Here is a 15,867-nt window from a genome sequence, read left to right on the forward strand (position 1 = left end):
TAGAATATAATTAATTATAATATCTCATAAAAAGTTTTGTGCTTTTATTTTTTCTACAAGACATCTGTTTTTAAATATTGATTAGCGATGGGGGGACACGAGTAGTTAGCCTTGCCTAGAGTGCAAAAATGACTGGCACTGGCCCTGGGCGGCTCATGACACATACCTGCATGGGAGACCACCAAGGAAGTCCAGGGTCGTTAAGCAGAGGCAGGCAATGGCAAACCACCTCTGTATGTCTTTTGCCCTGACCGGGATGGCCCAGGCAGGCCCAATCTTGTCAGACCTCAGAAGCTAGCAGGGTCGGGTCTGGTTAGTCCTTGGATGGGAGACCACAAAGGAAGTCCGGGGTCGCTACGCAGAGGCAGGCAATGGCAAACCCCCTCTGAATGTCCCTTGCCTACAGGGTAACCATCAATCGGTTGCAACTTGATATCTCGTGCATGCAGTTTTAACTTGGGCAGGATCCCAGCTTCCCGTTTTCAGTATGTTATGTCTAGTGCTGCCTGTGCCCATCGTGTCTCTGATGAGTCACTGGAGCGTTTGCTTCTGAGTAGGCTGGGAAGTGTCTCTCGGAGGATGTGTGCTGTCCTGGAAAATCTTAATTCTTGCGGAGATGAGCAAAAACCTGTTTCTGGCCCCAGTGATTGTGAAGACTGTTTTGTGTAGGAGCGTAACACAACTGAAAGAAAGCAGCCTGAAGAGATATTGTGGGGGGTTTTTTTGGTTTTTTTGTGGTTTTGCCACTGGATGTGACTGGGAAGCATCAGTAAAATGTGACTTCTGTAACTTGGTCCAAAGAATGAACCCTGAATAATGGCTGATGGAAATGAATGTATTTCAGCGCTGTGCTGGTCGTTACTGAGATCCATCCCCCTCGATGGACTTTCAGTTCAGGTTGCCAACTCTGGGTTGGGAAATTCCCAGAGATTTGGGGGTGGAGCCCAGAGAGGATGGGGTTTGGGGAGGGGTGGATCTCAGTGGGGTGTAACACCACATAATTGACCCTTCAAAGCAGCCATTTTCTCCGGGGGAACTGATCTCTGGAGACCATTAGTGATTCTGGGAGATCTCCAGGTCCCACCTGGAGGTTGGCAGCCCTGCTTGAATGGAAGCTCACATTTTTCTCTGCAGTATTCCCAGTTGAGTATCGTACTATATTTTGCTGCTAACAAAATGGATACCTCCTTATAAAGGAATGAAGAGATTCTTTTTTGACACTAGAGCAGGTCAGTGACAATAAATCATGGCTAGGTTTCTGCCACCGTCCTACAAAAAGTGTAGAATTTGGTATTCTGAAGAAATATCTTTGCTTGTATTGCCTTTTTAAAGCAAGGGTTTTTATGCCCTGGGAAAATGTTCCATTTAAATCTTAGAAGCAGTATTTTGATAGTAGACAATACTGACTTTGATGGACCAATACTGTCTTTGATGATTCAGTATAAGGCAACATCATGTGTTCATGTGTTCCCAGATAAGTTTGAATGTTACATTTCTAAGAACGTTCTATGTCATTCTCCAGTATTTTGATAAGTTCTGGCAGGTAAGAGAGATTTATTTAATGAGTTTTAATCTGTTACCATAATGGAACTTTTGTCAGTGATGGTTATATGGATTTTTATCAGTTCTTGAAACGGCCTTTGGCCAAATGCAATAAACTCGAACCTGGGTGCAGAATCTTTTGAGTATGGAGGGTGCAGAATCTTGGCTCCAGTCTGCTGTTTCTGTAGATACAAGGCTCTTGGCTGGTAGACCACAATTTCCCTACCTTCCCCCTCAAATGTCCTGCAGGAATCCTGCTTGTAGGGGGTCCTCTCCCCGCCAGGGACAGGATTTCAGGAGCCACGAACACATAAACACATGAAGCTGCCTTCTACTGAATCAGACCCTGGGTCCATCGAAGTCAATGTTGTCTACTCAGACTGGCAGCGGCTCCCCAGGGTCTCAGGCAGGGGTCTTTCACATCACCTACTTGCCTAGTCCCTTTAACTGGAGATGCCGGGGATTGAACCTGGGATCTTCTCCATGCCAAGCAGATGCTGTACAAATGGAGCCACAGCCCCTCCCCTAAATACATTTTCTGCTGCTACAGGCAGGGGAAAACCATGCTCCCTGGTTAAGTTCCTTGTGCCTGTGGTAACCCCTAGTCTGGCTCCCAATACAAAGCCTTGTATATCAGGATCTGATCAACTGCCAATCCAAACCTTTCTGCAGGCCGTCCTGATACCAGCCAGTGTTGTGTAGTGGTTAGACTATCAGTCTGGGATCTGGGAGACCTGAGTTCGAATCCCCACTCATGCCATAGAAGCTTGTGGGGTGCCCTTGGGGGCAGTCACACATTCACAGCCTAACTTACCTTGCCAGGTTGTTGTGAGGCTAAAATGGAGGAGAGGAGAATGATATAAGCCACCTTGGGTCCCAATAGGAAGATAAAGGTGGGGTATAAATGAAGTAAATGAGAGCCAGCGAGGTGTAGTGGTGAGCGGCGGGCTCTAATCTGGAGAACTGGGTTTGATTCCCCATTCCTCCACATGAGCAGCGAAGGCTAATCTGGAGAACTGGGTTCAATTTCCCACTCCTTTATATGAAGCCAGCTGGGTGACCTTGGGGCAGTCACAGCTCTCTTTGAACTCTCTCAGCCCCACCTAACTCACAGGGCGTCTGTTGTGAGGAGAGGAAGGGAAGGAGATTGAAAGCTGGTTTGATTCTCCTTAAAAGGTAGAGATAGTCGGCCTATGAAAACCAACTTGTCCTCTTCTAAATAAATAATTATGGGGCAACCAAGTCTTGGAGCACCTTTAGAGACTTAAAACTCTTGCGGAACAAGCATCCAAGTGAGCTGTAGTCTTTTAAAGTTTATGGTACAGCTGTAGGAGTCTCATCCAAGGCTGTTCTTCATTGAGGATGGTGGCCCAGCCCATCATACATGAAGGGAAGATGTGCATGAAACTTTTGTACTTGATGTGGGCAGAGCCACGAGCATAATGCTTTTGTGGTGGTGGAAAGTGCCTTCAGCTCACAGTCAACATATGGCGGCCCCACAGGGTCTTCAAGGCAAGAGACTATTAGAGGTGGTTTGCCATTGCCTGCCTCTGCATAGCAACCCTGGGTTTCCTTGGTGGATTCCCATCCAAATGTTGACCAGGGCCGACCCTGCTTAGCTTCCAAAATATGAAGTCTTCTGGCTAGTCTGGGCTGTCCAGGGTAGGGCACAGATGAGCAGAGGTGGTTTGCTGTTGCCTGTCTCTGCATAGCAACCCTGGACTTACTTGGTGGTCAACCATCCAAGTGTTAACCAGGGCCGACCCTGTTTAGCTTCTAAGATCTGAGATCGGGCTAGCCTGGGCCATCCAGGTCAGGGCATAATGCTTTACAACTCTTATAAAAAAAACCTGAATGGGTTTATTCTTCTCCTCAGCTCACAGACATTGGCGCCTTTGAAACCGTCTGGCAAGTCAAGTTTTACAACTACCACAAGCGAGATCATTGCCAATGGGGGAACAGCTTTGCGTCCATAGAGTACGAATGCAAGCCCAACGAGACACGAACCCTCTTGTGGATCAACAAAGAGAGCTTCCACTAAGCGGGATGGAAATCCATGTGGCAGGACTATCTCTTAGTAGGCCACTTCGGCCGTCCCCCCGGACAGTCTCTTGGTCCATGAAAACCAGCACAAAGCCTTAAACTAAGCATTTGGTGGAGATGTTTGTGGTTTCTGGCAATCCAAAGTACAATTATGTGGGGGATGAGTTTTGTTGAGGAGGGAAATTTGTTTCTGAGTGACTTGTGCTTAAGACTGTACATTCAAATTATCCACATAAAACAGGCGTTCTTAGGCTTTGGCGTCTACCCCTCGGCAAAACGGCAGTGTTCCACACCTTTATAGTAAATGTGATGCGTGTAAAGTACCCCTCAAGGTCTGGATGCTGCCCCCTTGAGTAATTTCCCAATGCAATTCCTTTTGCCATACTTGACGAGAATTTATTTGCTTAGGTCAGGGGTCCCCAACCTTTTTGAACCTGTAAGCACGTTTGGAATTCAACACAGGGCGGTTGGCACAGCCCCAAAACTGCTGCTGCAAAACAGCTGACACAGGGTCTAGGAGACCCGAGTTCAAATCCAGCGGTGGAGCCAGCCACAAAATGGCCACCCTAGCTTACCTTCAGACAAACAGTGAAGATCCGTGCTCTGTTGTGGCAGTTGCCACCAAAGCAACGTTTTCAAAAATTGGCCCATCCAATCAAATCTCCAATGGCCAACCAGAAGCCATGCTGGGTGATAGCCCCACCTGGCCCCATACCACTTTCTAAAAATGCTTGGCGGGTGCCAGGAAAGTTGGCGGCAGGCACCATGGTGACCACGGTCCTCACGTGGGAGACCCCTGATTTAAGTGAATCCAGTCGGCAACGTCTGTTTTTTACGCGAATCCTAAAGTGCCCCTTTTCACGCTGATTGCTACCTTTCATCACCGTTGGCGGTGACCAGGTAGAAATCGGACATTTGCATTGCTGCTGAAGCAAAATCCGCTCCCCTGTGTTTGCTTAGTTGTCATTTGGGGTGGGGGGCTGTTGACATTTTATCATAGGTTTTATCTTTTGTTGGCTGTCGTGAAAACTTTTATAAGTGGCTTTCCTCTCTCGTGAGCCTCGTTTTCAGGTGTCGAGTTCCCCAGTCTCAAAATGACCCTTAAAAGCAATGGCAGCAGTGAATTGTTGGCGCAGAGGTATCTAAGGATGGAGAAGCAATACATGTATTGTTATCGTGATTTGTGTATCATGCTAATTACCTGAATACAGTGATTTAAATGTAACATCGGCCTATCGAGTATGTTTCCTTTTCAGAGATTCCCTGTTTCCGTGATATCGGTAAAGGTAAACTGAAGCAACTTGCATTCCTGATGACTTCTTTGGCTCCAACTGTTCCATTTGCCCCAAACAACCTTCCATGGAAAACACAACTGCAGACAAGATTATTTAAGGAAAAGGTATTTGGGCGCAGAACTCCAAACTCTGGTGCTACGTCCTCTGCACATTTGTTTACAGCTCAGTTGCAAGCAAACCGGAAGCACCTTTTTTATATTGGTGAGTGAAATGTTGCTCCCTTGAATTCTCCCGGATTATGGTGTGTTTGCATTACCTTTATATATCGGCCGTCGTCATGTCCCTTCCTGTGAATAATCTGTAAACTGTAGCTGCAAGTTTTGCTCTTTGTAATAAAGGAGTTGGAAACTAGTCCGGTTTTGTTATATATTTTTGTTTATTTCAGTGACTTTCTCATGGAAGAAGAAGAAGAGTCGGTTTTTATATGACGACTTTCTCTACCAGTTAAGGGATAATCAAACCGGCATATGATCACCTTCCCCTCCCCACAACACCCACCCTGTGAGGTGGGTGCGGCTGAAAGAGTGCGACTGGCCCAAGGTCACCCAGCTGGCTTTGTGTGTAGGAGTGGGGAAACAAATCCAGTTCACCAGATTAGCCTCCACCACTCATGTGGAGGAGTGGGGAATCAAACTTGGTTCTCCAGATCAGAGTCCACCGTAGGGCTGTTGATTTGGTAAAAACAGAACCGAAAAAATACTGAATAAATGCCATTTCGGTAAATGTCTGATTCGGGTTTACCGAATCAGCAAAATCCGGGAGGTTGGCAAAGTCAAATTCGGCTTTATCAGGAACGTCTTTCCGTGGTTCCTGGGGGGGGGGGGCATTTTTGCAGGTAGAAGTCCCAAATTTTCAGGGTAGCTAGAAGGGACTGTCCTTGCAATAACCCCCAAGTTTGGTAAAGATTGGGTCAGGGGGACCAGATTTATGGGGTCTGGAAGGGGTGGGAAAGTTTGCCCTGTTCGTTCATAGAGATACAATGTGATGCACTTTGTCTCTATGGAGGTGCGGGGCAAACTTTCCCATTGTTTAAAGCCCAGCTTCTCCATTGAGATACATTGCTAAGGTCACATTAAAGAGTCACAGCCACTTTGACAATGCATTTCAACCGAGGAGGATGGGGGTGACCCCTCCAGACCCCATAACTCTGGACCCCCTGACCCAATCTTTACCAAACTTGGGGGTTCTTGCAAGGAGAGTCCCTTCCTGCTACCCTGAAAATTTGGGACATCTACCTGTAAAAATGAGTTTAATGGGTTTAAATGGCCAAATTTTTCGGGAATCCCGAATGTAAAGCCAAAAAGGAAGAGAAAATTAGGGTATAAAAAACAACTCTTCAAGGTTTTTATACCGATTTTTTCTACACCTTTAAGGAGTCTTAAAGCGGCTTACAATCACCTTCCCTTCCCCTCCCCACAACAGACAACTTGTGAGGTAGGTGGGGCTGAGAGAGTTCGGAGAGAACTGACTGGCTTAAGCTCACCCAGCAGGCTTCATGATTAGCAGTAGGGAAACCAACCCAGATCACCAGATTAGAGTCCACCATTCATGTGGAGGAGTGAAGAATCAAACCCGGTTCTCCAGATTAGGGTCCACTGGTCTTAACCAACCATCACACTGGCTCTTATACATATAAACCTCTTGTACATATACATATAAACCTGTTGACAAAAGTCTGAAAATATTCTGGTTTGGAAATGTCTTTCAATTAATTTCCCCCCATACCAAAAGGATATATATTCTAATCCTCCACTAGATGGTGACAAGTGGAGAGAGATCGCTTACTAGCAATTTTCTAAGAATTTCCAGCCTTCATTTTATACATTTCATCATGTGTTTTCTAAGATATAAATCCCCGTCGACATGTGCAGAGATAGCATCTTTAGGGCCTTTTTAGCTCACACGAGACTCAAAGCCCCCTGTGGATCATTTGGACTTTTTAATGGGAAAGTAAAAACCTGTTTTGGCCAGTGTAGTGGTAACATTTATAATTTAGAGATAGTTCCTTAAGTTTAGAATTTGCCCTAAGGTAGGGTTACCAGGTTCCCCCTGGTTGCCGGCAGGGTATAAGGTGGGGAAAGGTTGCCAGATCTAGGTTGGGAAACTCTTGGAGATTTGGGGATGGAGCCTGGGGAGGACAGGGGCCTCAGTTGAATACAATGGTATAGACTCTGCCCTCCAAAGCAGGCATTTTCTTCAGGGGACCTGATCTCTGTAGTCTGGAGATGAGCTTTAATTTTGGGGGATCTCCAGGTCTCACCTGAAGGTTGGCATCCCTACTTCTAGGGGACCTGATCTCTGTAGTCTGGAGATGAGCTGTAATTTTGGGGGATCTCCAGGTGCCACCTGGAGGCTGGCATCCCTACCCAAAGGTTACATGACCTTACTTTAAGAATGAGTCTTGCCTTAGGCCCAAACTACACTGCATTTAGAACTTCAGAAGAATTCTGCTTAGGGTAGCCATCTTACCTGCTATGGCAGGCGCTCTTCCGCCTCCCATCTCCCAGTTCCTGCCGCTGCTTGAATGAACAGCAGGGGGAAATGGGGACGGGGAAGACGTTGTTGACACGCCGATGTCACTTCCAGCTAGGCTTGCCAAAGCTCCAAGAGGGATCTGGAGTTCTCCAGGAATTCCCCTGCTGTTTCCCCATCTGGTTTTAGCTCTTCAAAGGGCTTCCTCCCCATTCACAGCTGAGCCATGCCCCCCTCCCCCACAAAGGGGCCCTGGAGCGACTTTTTTTTAATGAGTGATTTCTTTCAGCAAAATCGATGGAGTTTATTCTAAGTGTTTGTTATTAAAACAAGGCTATTTTGGTGATAGAATCATAACCCAATGGGTTGACGTACTTAATACTGACCTTCAAATATGCTCCAATACCCCTTTCATGTGGCCTCAAAATGTCCCTGTAATTGGTCAAATTTCAACATTTTCTCGGAGGCTTGCAGTGCTCGAACCCCCAGCTGTAAGGGCTTGCTGAGCTCACCAGAATTTATTCATAGCCTACATCTTGGCAGCTGGATCCTCAAATCCTTCGTTGGTGCACAGGTTAATAGTTCTGTAGATCAGCCCTTAGGCTAGAGCCAATCAGAAGCATAAAAAGACATCTGAATTCTCAATTCAGGCTGCACTTGTCTCTTTTGTGCATTTTAACACCCCAAAATCATATTTTCACCTCTTTATCCTAACGAGCCCCCTCAGATGACCTTCTACCTCTCTATTAGAGAACGAACCAGCACATCTGCCATAGAACAACCCCATTGAAGAAGATAACAGTAGTTACCCAGACCTCATTGCTGGTTGTGAAGGGGCCCCCATAACAGTTCAAGCTTCGGGGTCCCAAAAATGCAGGCCCGCCACTGTGACCCCCCCCCATATGTTCCTGGGGATCAGCGGATTGTGAAGAACATAGTGGAATCTACATTGGGAAATAGTAAAAATTGCTGAATGGATTCAGGCCGCTATCAGTGAAATCCTAAGCAAACTTCCCTGGGAGTAAGTCCCACTGTGTAGACTTCATTGGGGTTCTCAATAGATCTGCTTAGCCCTGAACTGTATGTTACCATGAGACAAGATGGCTGGTGTAATAGTGCTAATCATCTCAACTTGGGGAAAAAATCTGGAGATACAAGTTGCATGATGTCACTAAACAGATGGGGAAATGGACTGGCACCAGAAGCACACAGAGAGATCTAAATAGTAAGTCACCTAAATGGTCGCCAAATCGATGGGTGCAAATTTTTGGTACATTTCAACTGAAAGAGGAGGTTTTCTTCCAAGGCCTAAGGCCCAATATCACCAAAAATACAGCAATTTATTGATTTTTTTTTATTTTTATTAGATTTTTACCCCACTCTCTTTCCCAGCCAAGGCTGGGATCAAAGCGTCTAGAGTCTAATGGCTGTACATGCAAGCACCGTTTGACATATTCTTGCCGAATCCTATGTTCTTAATTACAATACTAATCAAGTCTAGCAGCTGCTTTGAGTGCTAGACCCTGGGGATGAGAATCTCTTTCTCTCTGCATCTCAGAACGCAATGATGTCAATCCACGGGGGAACTGAGTGTAAAGCCCCGTTGTTCTAAGCATCTATTAACTAGAGTCTCACATTCCCTTTGGTCTAGTTTCTATTATGTTCTCCTCTTGGCACAGGCGGTTAACTTTTAGTTATACTCGTGGGAGTTACACATGAGGAGAGACAATGGTGCGCCCCTGAGATTTTGCGCCGTAGCAATGACATGATACCCAAGTAGTAAACATTTTGTATGAAAGAGTCACTATACATGCAGGGGACAGTTTTCTACTCAGTGGGGTATAATGCCATAAAGTCCACCTTCCAAAGCAGCCATTTTCTCCAGGAGAACTGATCTCTGTTGCCTGGAGATCAGTAGTAATTCCAGGATATCACTAGGCATAGGGTTGCCAACCTCCAGGTGGTACAGAAAAAGCTATTGGAAATGCAAAAACCATTATATTGACAATAGCATTTGAATTTAGGACTAGGTTTTGTGGTAACTCCCTCATACTCCTCATTTCAAACAGAGGTTGACATATATATAAAATGATTAGGATTATAAAACTAAAAGATCATTTTAAGTCTCCATTAATTAGGGAGAGTATATTCAGACCCAAATCGAGATTTAATCCTGCAAACACTAACCCCACGATCACAGCCTTTCATGCGGCTGTTATGAGAGATATCCATGCCATTGAAAAGAAAAACATTCCTAAGAAGTATAACTTATCTAAAGAGGAACGGCTAGCATTAGACAGCCTGGCTAATGACTCAGATTTGATTATCAAGCCAGCGGACAAGGAACAATACGTAGGGGAAGTAATGCGTCAGCTTAATCAAGTACATTATTATAAAACGCTTACAAAAGATCCTACCAACAGGATGTCACACTCCTTAAGAGAAATAATAAATGAAGCTGTAGAATGTGGAGACATAGATCGTAACACTGCTGATTATCTATTCAACAAATATCCCCGTATGCCTGTGCTGTACATGCTACCAAAAATACATAAACCGGGCAAGGTCTCTCCAGGACGCCCCATAGTGTCCGCTTCTCAGGGTCTTTTGGAACCTGTTGCTAAATATCTAGACTTTCATTTATGCCAATTTTCGGTGGACACACCATCATATTTAAGGGACACCAGTGACTTCATAAGATTTATAGAAAATTTAGAAATACTTGAGCCATGTATTCTAGCTACTGTTGATGTCACGTCTCTTTACACCAACATGCCTTTAGAAACAACTCGTGAGATCATTAAAGATTTACTTACTTCCAGAATTGATCCCAGTCCTTCCACAGCTTTCTTGTTAAAACTATTGGACCTTTCCTTTAACAATAACTTTTTCAAATTTCAGGATACCATATATTTACAAACCGGTGGTATTGCCATGGGCTCCGCATATGCGCCCACCATTGCAAACATATATATGGCCCATTTTGAATGGGAGCATATATATAATAACAATCCTCATTCCAATATGATTTTTGGGTATCGTAGATACATTGATGACATGATGTACTTTCTCTCCCCCAATTTCGAATTTTCTGGGTTTCTTGACTGGCTTAACAGCAGTACAGTCCTTAAATTCACTGGAAGAACTGACAACAGTAAGCTCCCATTCTTAGACACCATGGTAATTCGTGGAACATCTAACAGGTTTTTTATCATTTCATTCAGAAAAACCACAGACAGAAATGCCCTCTTACATTTCAGATCGCACCACCCTCAGCATCTTAGAGAGAACTTGCCCTATGGCTAGTTCATTAGGACTAAACACAATAATTCGTCTTATCCTGACTATGTTAAAAACGCCCATATCCTAACAACGTCTTTAATTCAGAGAGGCTATCCACCTGACATTGTGCAGAAAGCTAGAATGAGAACTGAGGCCAGGGATAGAAGGGATTTGATTTATGGCAATACTGATAAGAGATCAGCAAGGAGATGCACTTACCTTTGCGTTTGAATATACTCACCTTTCCAGCCGCATTACTAGTGTAATTTGGCAACATTGGCATCTTTTGTTAGACGTTCCTGGCTGTCAAACCATGCCTAAGATAGGGTATCGTAGAACTGCGTCCATCCATGATAAATTAATACACTCTGATATATCACAGAATGACAGAAATGATAAAGTGAAAGGACACTTCAAATGTCACAAGTGCTTAGCTTGTAACTATAGTCTAGAGGTTAAGGAATTTAAGAGAATAGATTCAGATTTCACGTTCAAACTTAATAATTTTTCCAATTGTGAAACTAAGTTCTGTGTTTACTGCTTGATCTGCCCGTGTCAAAGAATTTATATCGGTTCCAGTATTCGTCCAATCAAAGCCAGGATATTGGAACACAGTTCAAGAATACGTTCAAAAAATTGTACAGCACCAGTTGTAGAGCATTTTACTAAGTTGCGCCACAATGAGAATGAACTGTGCTTTTTTGTTATATGGAGACTTCGGGGTAAACATGTGGACAGGAGAGATACCGAAAGATTGCTCCGGCAAAAAGAAGCATATTTTATACATTTGTTCAACTCTTTAGAACCCAACAGTCTAAATTTAGAGAATGATCTATCATGTTACATATAAGGGTAGTATTTTCTTGGAGGTGCACTGTAACTTTAAGAGCTTGCCGTTGCGTCACACCGTCTGCCACTTAAGCTGCTTTACTGTGGAGTTCATTCACCACATCTTGTATCCCGAGCAGGAACGTCAAAATTGTGAACTTGTCTTAGCAACCATGTCAATTTGATATCCCATGGGGAATCTTTAATACAGAGAATGTGTGGTTGCTGCTGATTTTCCTTGAAGGAATTATGTACGGATAAGAAAAGTTGAAGCTAAACGAGCTAACATTGTGAACAACTGACATTAATAATTGTAAGTATAAATAATAATTGATATGTTGTAAATAGTACTAAATAGAATGTTTTGTAATATAGACACTATTGTATATTATCTTTCACGCACTGTGCAGAAACGGGACTGAGGAAGAATTCAAGAAATTGAAACGGTCGTCTCCCAGTTTTATTCAGCTATCTGAAGAATTTACCTTGGAGTGATTGTTACTGTACTATGTTTTATATTGGCTTGTAGCTGCTGCTATTGTCAATATAATTGTTTTTGCATTTCCAATAGCTTTTTCTGTACTTTCTTGCTAACCTTGGGTATTGGTACAGAGGTATTTTTTTGGGTTGCTTAACCTCCAGGTGGTAGCTGGAGATCTGCTATTACTACTGATCTCCAGGTGATAGAGATCAGTCCCCCTGGAGAAAATGGCCACTTTGGCAATTGGACTCTGTGACACTGAAGTCCCTCCCCTCCCCAAACCCTGTCCTCAGGCTCCACCCCCCAAATCTCCAGGTATTTCCCAACCTGGAGCTGGCAAACCTATCTAGCTCCACCTGGAGGTTGGCAATCAAAGAACTTAGGTCCAAAGTGTCCTATTAGGGTGGGCTGTTTTACTGCTGCCTGCCGGCATAGGGTTGCCACCTGTGGTTTGGGAAAATCCCTGGAGATTTTTGGGGCACAGCCTGAGGAGGGTGGGGTTTAGGCATGGGAGGGAGGGGCTTCAATGCCATAGAGTCCAATTGACAAAGCGGCCATTTTCTCCAGGGGAAATCATCTCTATCGCCGGAGATCAGTTGTAATAGTGGGTATCCCAGAGGATAGGGTCAGAGTTCAGAATGACCTTGATAGACTGGAGAGCTGGGCCATAAGTAATAAAATGGATTTCAATAGGGAGAAGTGTAAGGTACTTCACCTAGGCAGAAACAACATAAGGCACAGGTACAGGATGGGAGATAGTTGGCTTGACAACAGTACATGTGAAAGATCTGGGAGTCTTAGTGGACCACAAACTGAACATGAGTCAACAATGTGATATGGTGGCTAAGAAGGCCAATGCAATTCTGGGCTGCATCAATAGGAGTATTGTGTCTAGATCAAGGGAAGTAATACTACCACTGTATTCTGCATTGGTCAGACCGCACTTGGAATACTGTGTCCAGTTTTGGGCTCCACAATTTAAGAAGGAGGTTGACAAGTTGGAGCGTGTCCAGAGGAGGGCGACCAGAATGGTCAAAGGTCTGGAATCCATGCCCTATGAGGAGAGACTTAGGGAGTTGGGTTTGTTTAGTTTGGAGAAGGTTGAGGGGAGACATGATAGCCATGTTTAAATATTTGAAGGGATGTCATATTGATGAGGGAACTAGCTTGTTCTCTGTTGCTCCAGAGACTAGGATATGGAGTAATGGATTTAAACTAATAGAAAAGCGAGCGATTCCACCTAAACATTAGGAAGAAATTCATGACGGTGAGGGCTGTTCAATGGTGGAATGTGCTGCCTCGGAGGGTGGTGGAGTCCCCGTCTTTGGAGGTCTTTAAGCAGAGGCTGGATGGCCATCTGTCGGGAGTGCTTTGATTGTGGGATCCCGCATGGCGGGGGGAGGGTTGGGGTCACTGGGGATGGGGGGGAGGTAGTTGTTAATTTCCTGCATTGGGCAGGGGGTTGGACTAGATGACCCTGGTAGTCCCTTCCAACTCTATGATTCTATGAAATAGGCCCATAACTAGGGTTGCCAGGTCCCTCTTCGCTATCGGCGGGAGATTTTTGGGGTGGAGCCTGAGGAGGGTGGGGTTTTGTAGGGGAGGGACTTCAATGCCATAGAGTTCAATGGCTGAAGCGACCATTTTCTCCAGGTGAACTGATCTCTATCCGCTGGAGATCAGTTGAATTAGCAGGAGATCTTCTGCCATTACCTGGCAGTTGGCAACCCTACCCATAACGAAAACAGAAAAGACAAATCTGCTTCATAAAATATTTTGAGACTGGCAGCTTCCTGCATCGGTGAATGGACATATTTTATTCAGCTTCAAACATGAACAGAGGAATCGTCTCATTCAGAAAAAACCAAATTATTGCTCCTCCTTTGTTTTCTGCAAAGCAGAAGATAAATGTCGCTGGACTATGATGACATTGCTTGAAATCAATTTATGGCACTTAGAAAGTATTTTTTTTAATACTAGGCAAGTCCTCAATGAGAGACAGCTTGTTTGTATAGTATTTAATAGGCCCCACTGGGAACAGGGACAGCTGTGTAAAAGCTTGGTTGCCCAATTTCCCCTCTCTGTATTTACTTGTTTTTAGGATTGCCAGCTCTAGGTGGGGAAATACCTGGAGATTTTGGAGGTGGAGCCTGAGGAGGGCAGGGTTTAGGGGGGAGGGTCTTCAATGGGGTATAATGCCATAGAGTCCACCTTCCAAGGTGGCCATTTTGTCCAGTGAACTGATCTGTCACCTGGAGATCAGTTGCAATGCCAAGAGATTCTCCAGCCACCACCTAGAGGTTGGTACCCTTACTTGTTATTCATGTCTTATGGATATTGGAAGTATCCGTAGAGTCTGTAGACATCCAGTCTGATTATTCACAGACATCAATATCTGATGTTTATAAAACTGCATCTGTATTGCTAAAGACCTGTAGCCGAGACTCTGTAGTAAAACCATTATGCCTCTGCCTTGGATTGCACTTAAGAAGAGGAGGCATACTTGTGCCAATGGAGTGGATTTAACCATCCTCCAAAAAGCCTGCTCCAACTTAAATGGCTCTTCCTCCAGCAGAAGTCACGTAAGTTGGAGGAGGGGCTCTTTGGGCTGGAGGAAGATGTCAAATTTTGCTCAGCCGAGGATTGCCAACCTCCAGGTGGTGACTGGCGATCTCCTGGAATTATATCGGATCTTGAGGCTCGAGACATGATCAGTTGCCCTGGAGAAAATGGCTGCTTTGGATGGTGAACTGTACGGCGTTATACCCTACTGAGGTTCCTCCCCTCCCAACCCACCACCCTCCCCAGGCTTCACCCTCCCTCCAAATCTCCAGGAATCTCCCAGTCCAGAGCTGGCAACCCTAGCTCAGCAGAATGGCAGCAGAGGGATAGGATTCACCCGTTATTCCATGTCTAGATCTTGCATAGGGTTGCCAACCTCCAGGTGGCAGCTGGAGATCTCCTGCTATTACAACTGATCAGTTGATGGAGATCAGTTCCCCTGGAGAAAATGGCAGCTTTGGAAGGTGGACTCTATGGCATTGAAGTCCCTCCCCAAACCCCACCCTCCTCAGTCTCAGCCCCAAAAACCTCCCGCCAGTGGCGAAGAGGGACCTGGCAATCCTAATCTTGTATTACCCACTGCAAAGAATGGTAATCTCTCTGCACTGGCTATTAAAAATGTGCACACCTAAGGCAGAATGGGAAGAAATATTGTTGAAGGCTTTCACGGTCAGAGTTCATTGGTTCTTGTGGGTTATTTAGGCTGTGTAACCGTGGTGTTGGTATTTTCTTTCCTGACGTTTCGCCAGCAGCTGTGGCAGGCATCTTCAGAGGAGTAACACTGAAGGACAGTGTCTCTCAGTGTCAAGTGTGTATATTACTCTTCCTACACACTTGACACTGAGAGACACTGTCCTTCAGTGTTGCTCCTCTGAAGATGCCTGCCACAGCTGCCGGCGAAACATCAGGAAAGAAAATACCAAGACCACGGTTACACAGCCCGGATAACCTACAAGAACCAATGGAAAGAAACATTACACCGATACAGCGTTTCCCAACGGGCTGCCTGAGGGCACCACGGCACCCACCGATACCTCTTCTGACGCCTGCCAAACTTTTCAGGAAGTGGGCGGGGCCACTGTAAGGCAGGGCTTATTATTGGCTGCCCTCATTCCAATGAAAGTGTTCTCAATGGCTGCAGTAGCAGCCGCAGCTATTGGAGGACCAGGACGACTGATTAAGGAGGAGTGGAGAATCAAACCTGGCTCTCCAGATCAGAGTCTATCCACTCGTGTGGAGGAGTGGGGGATCAAACCTGGTTGGGGAGGGGGCGTGGCTCAGTTTGTAGAGCATCTGATTGGTGGTTCTTGTAGGTTATCCGGGCTGTGTAACCGTGGTCTTGGAATTTTCTTTCCTGACGTT

General features: G+C 45.2%; 1 protein-coding gene across 1 annotated transcript in view; it reads left to right on the forward strand.

Annotated features, from left to right (window-relative positions):
• CNRIP1 (cannabinoid receptor interacting protein 1) overlaps positions 1–15,867 on the forward strand; it is a 164,578-nt gene that overhangs the window by 6,898 nt on the left and 141,813 nt on the right. Inside the window, exon 3 of the mRNA XM_056856801.1 lies at positions 3,419–3,623. Within this exon, the coding sequence (XP_056712779.1) occupies positions 3,419–3,583 (165 nt within the window). The 3' untranslated portion in view covers positions 3,584–3,623. The remainder of the gene's footprint in view (positions 1–3,418; positions 3,624–15,867) is intronic.

This window comes from Euleptes europaea, chromosome 10 (genome assembly GCF_029931775.1).
Source record: "Euleptes europaea isolate rEulEur1 chromosome 10, rEulEur1.hap1, whole genome shotgun sequence".
Taxonomy (NCBI): domain Eukaryota; kingdom Metazoa; phylum Chordata; class Lepidosauria; order Squamata; family Sphaerodactylidae; genus Euleptes; species Euleptes europaea.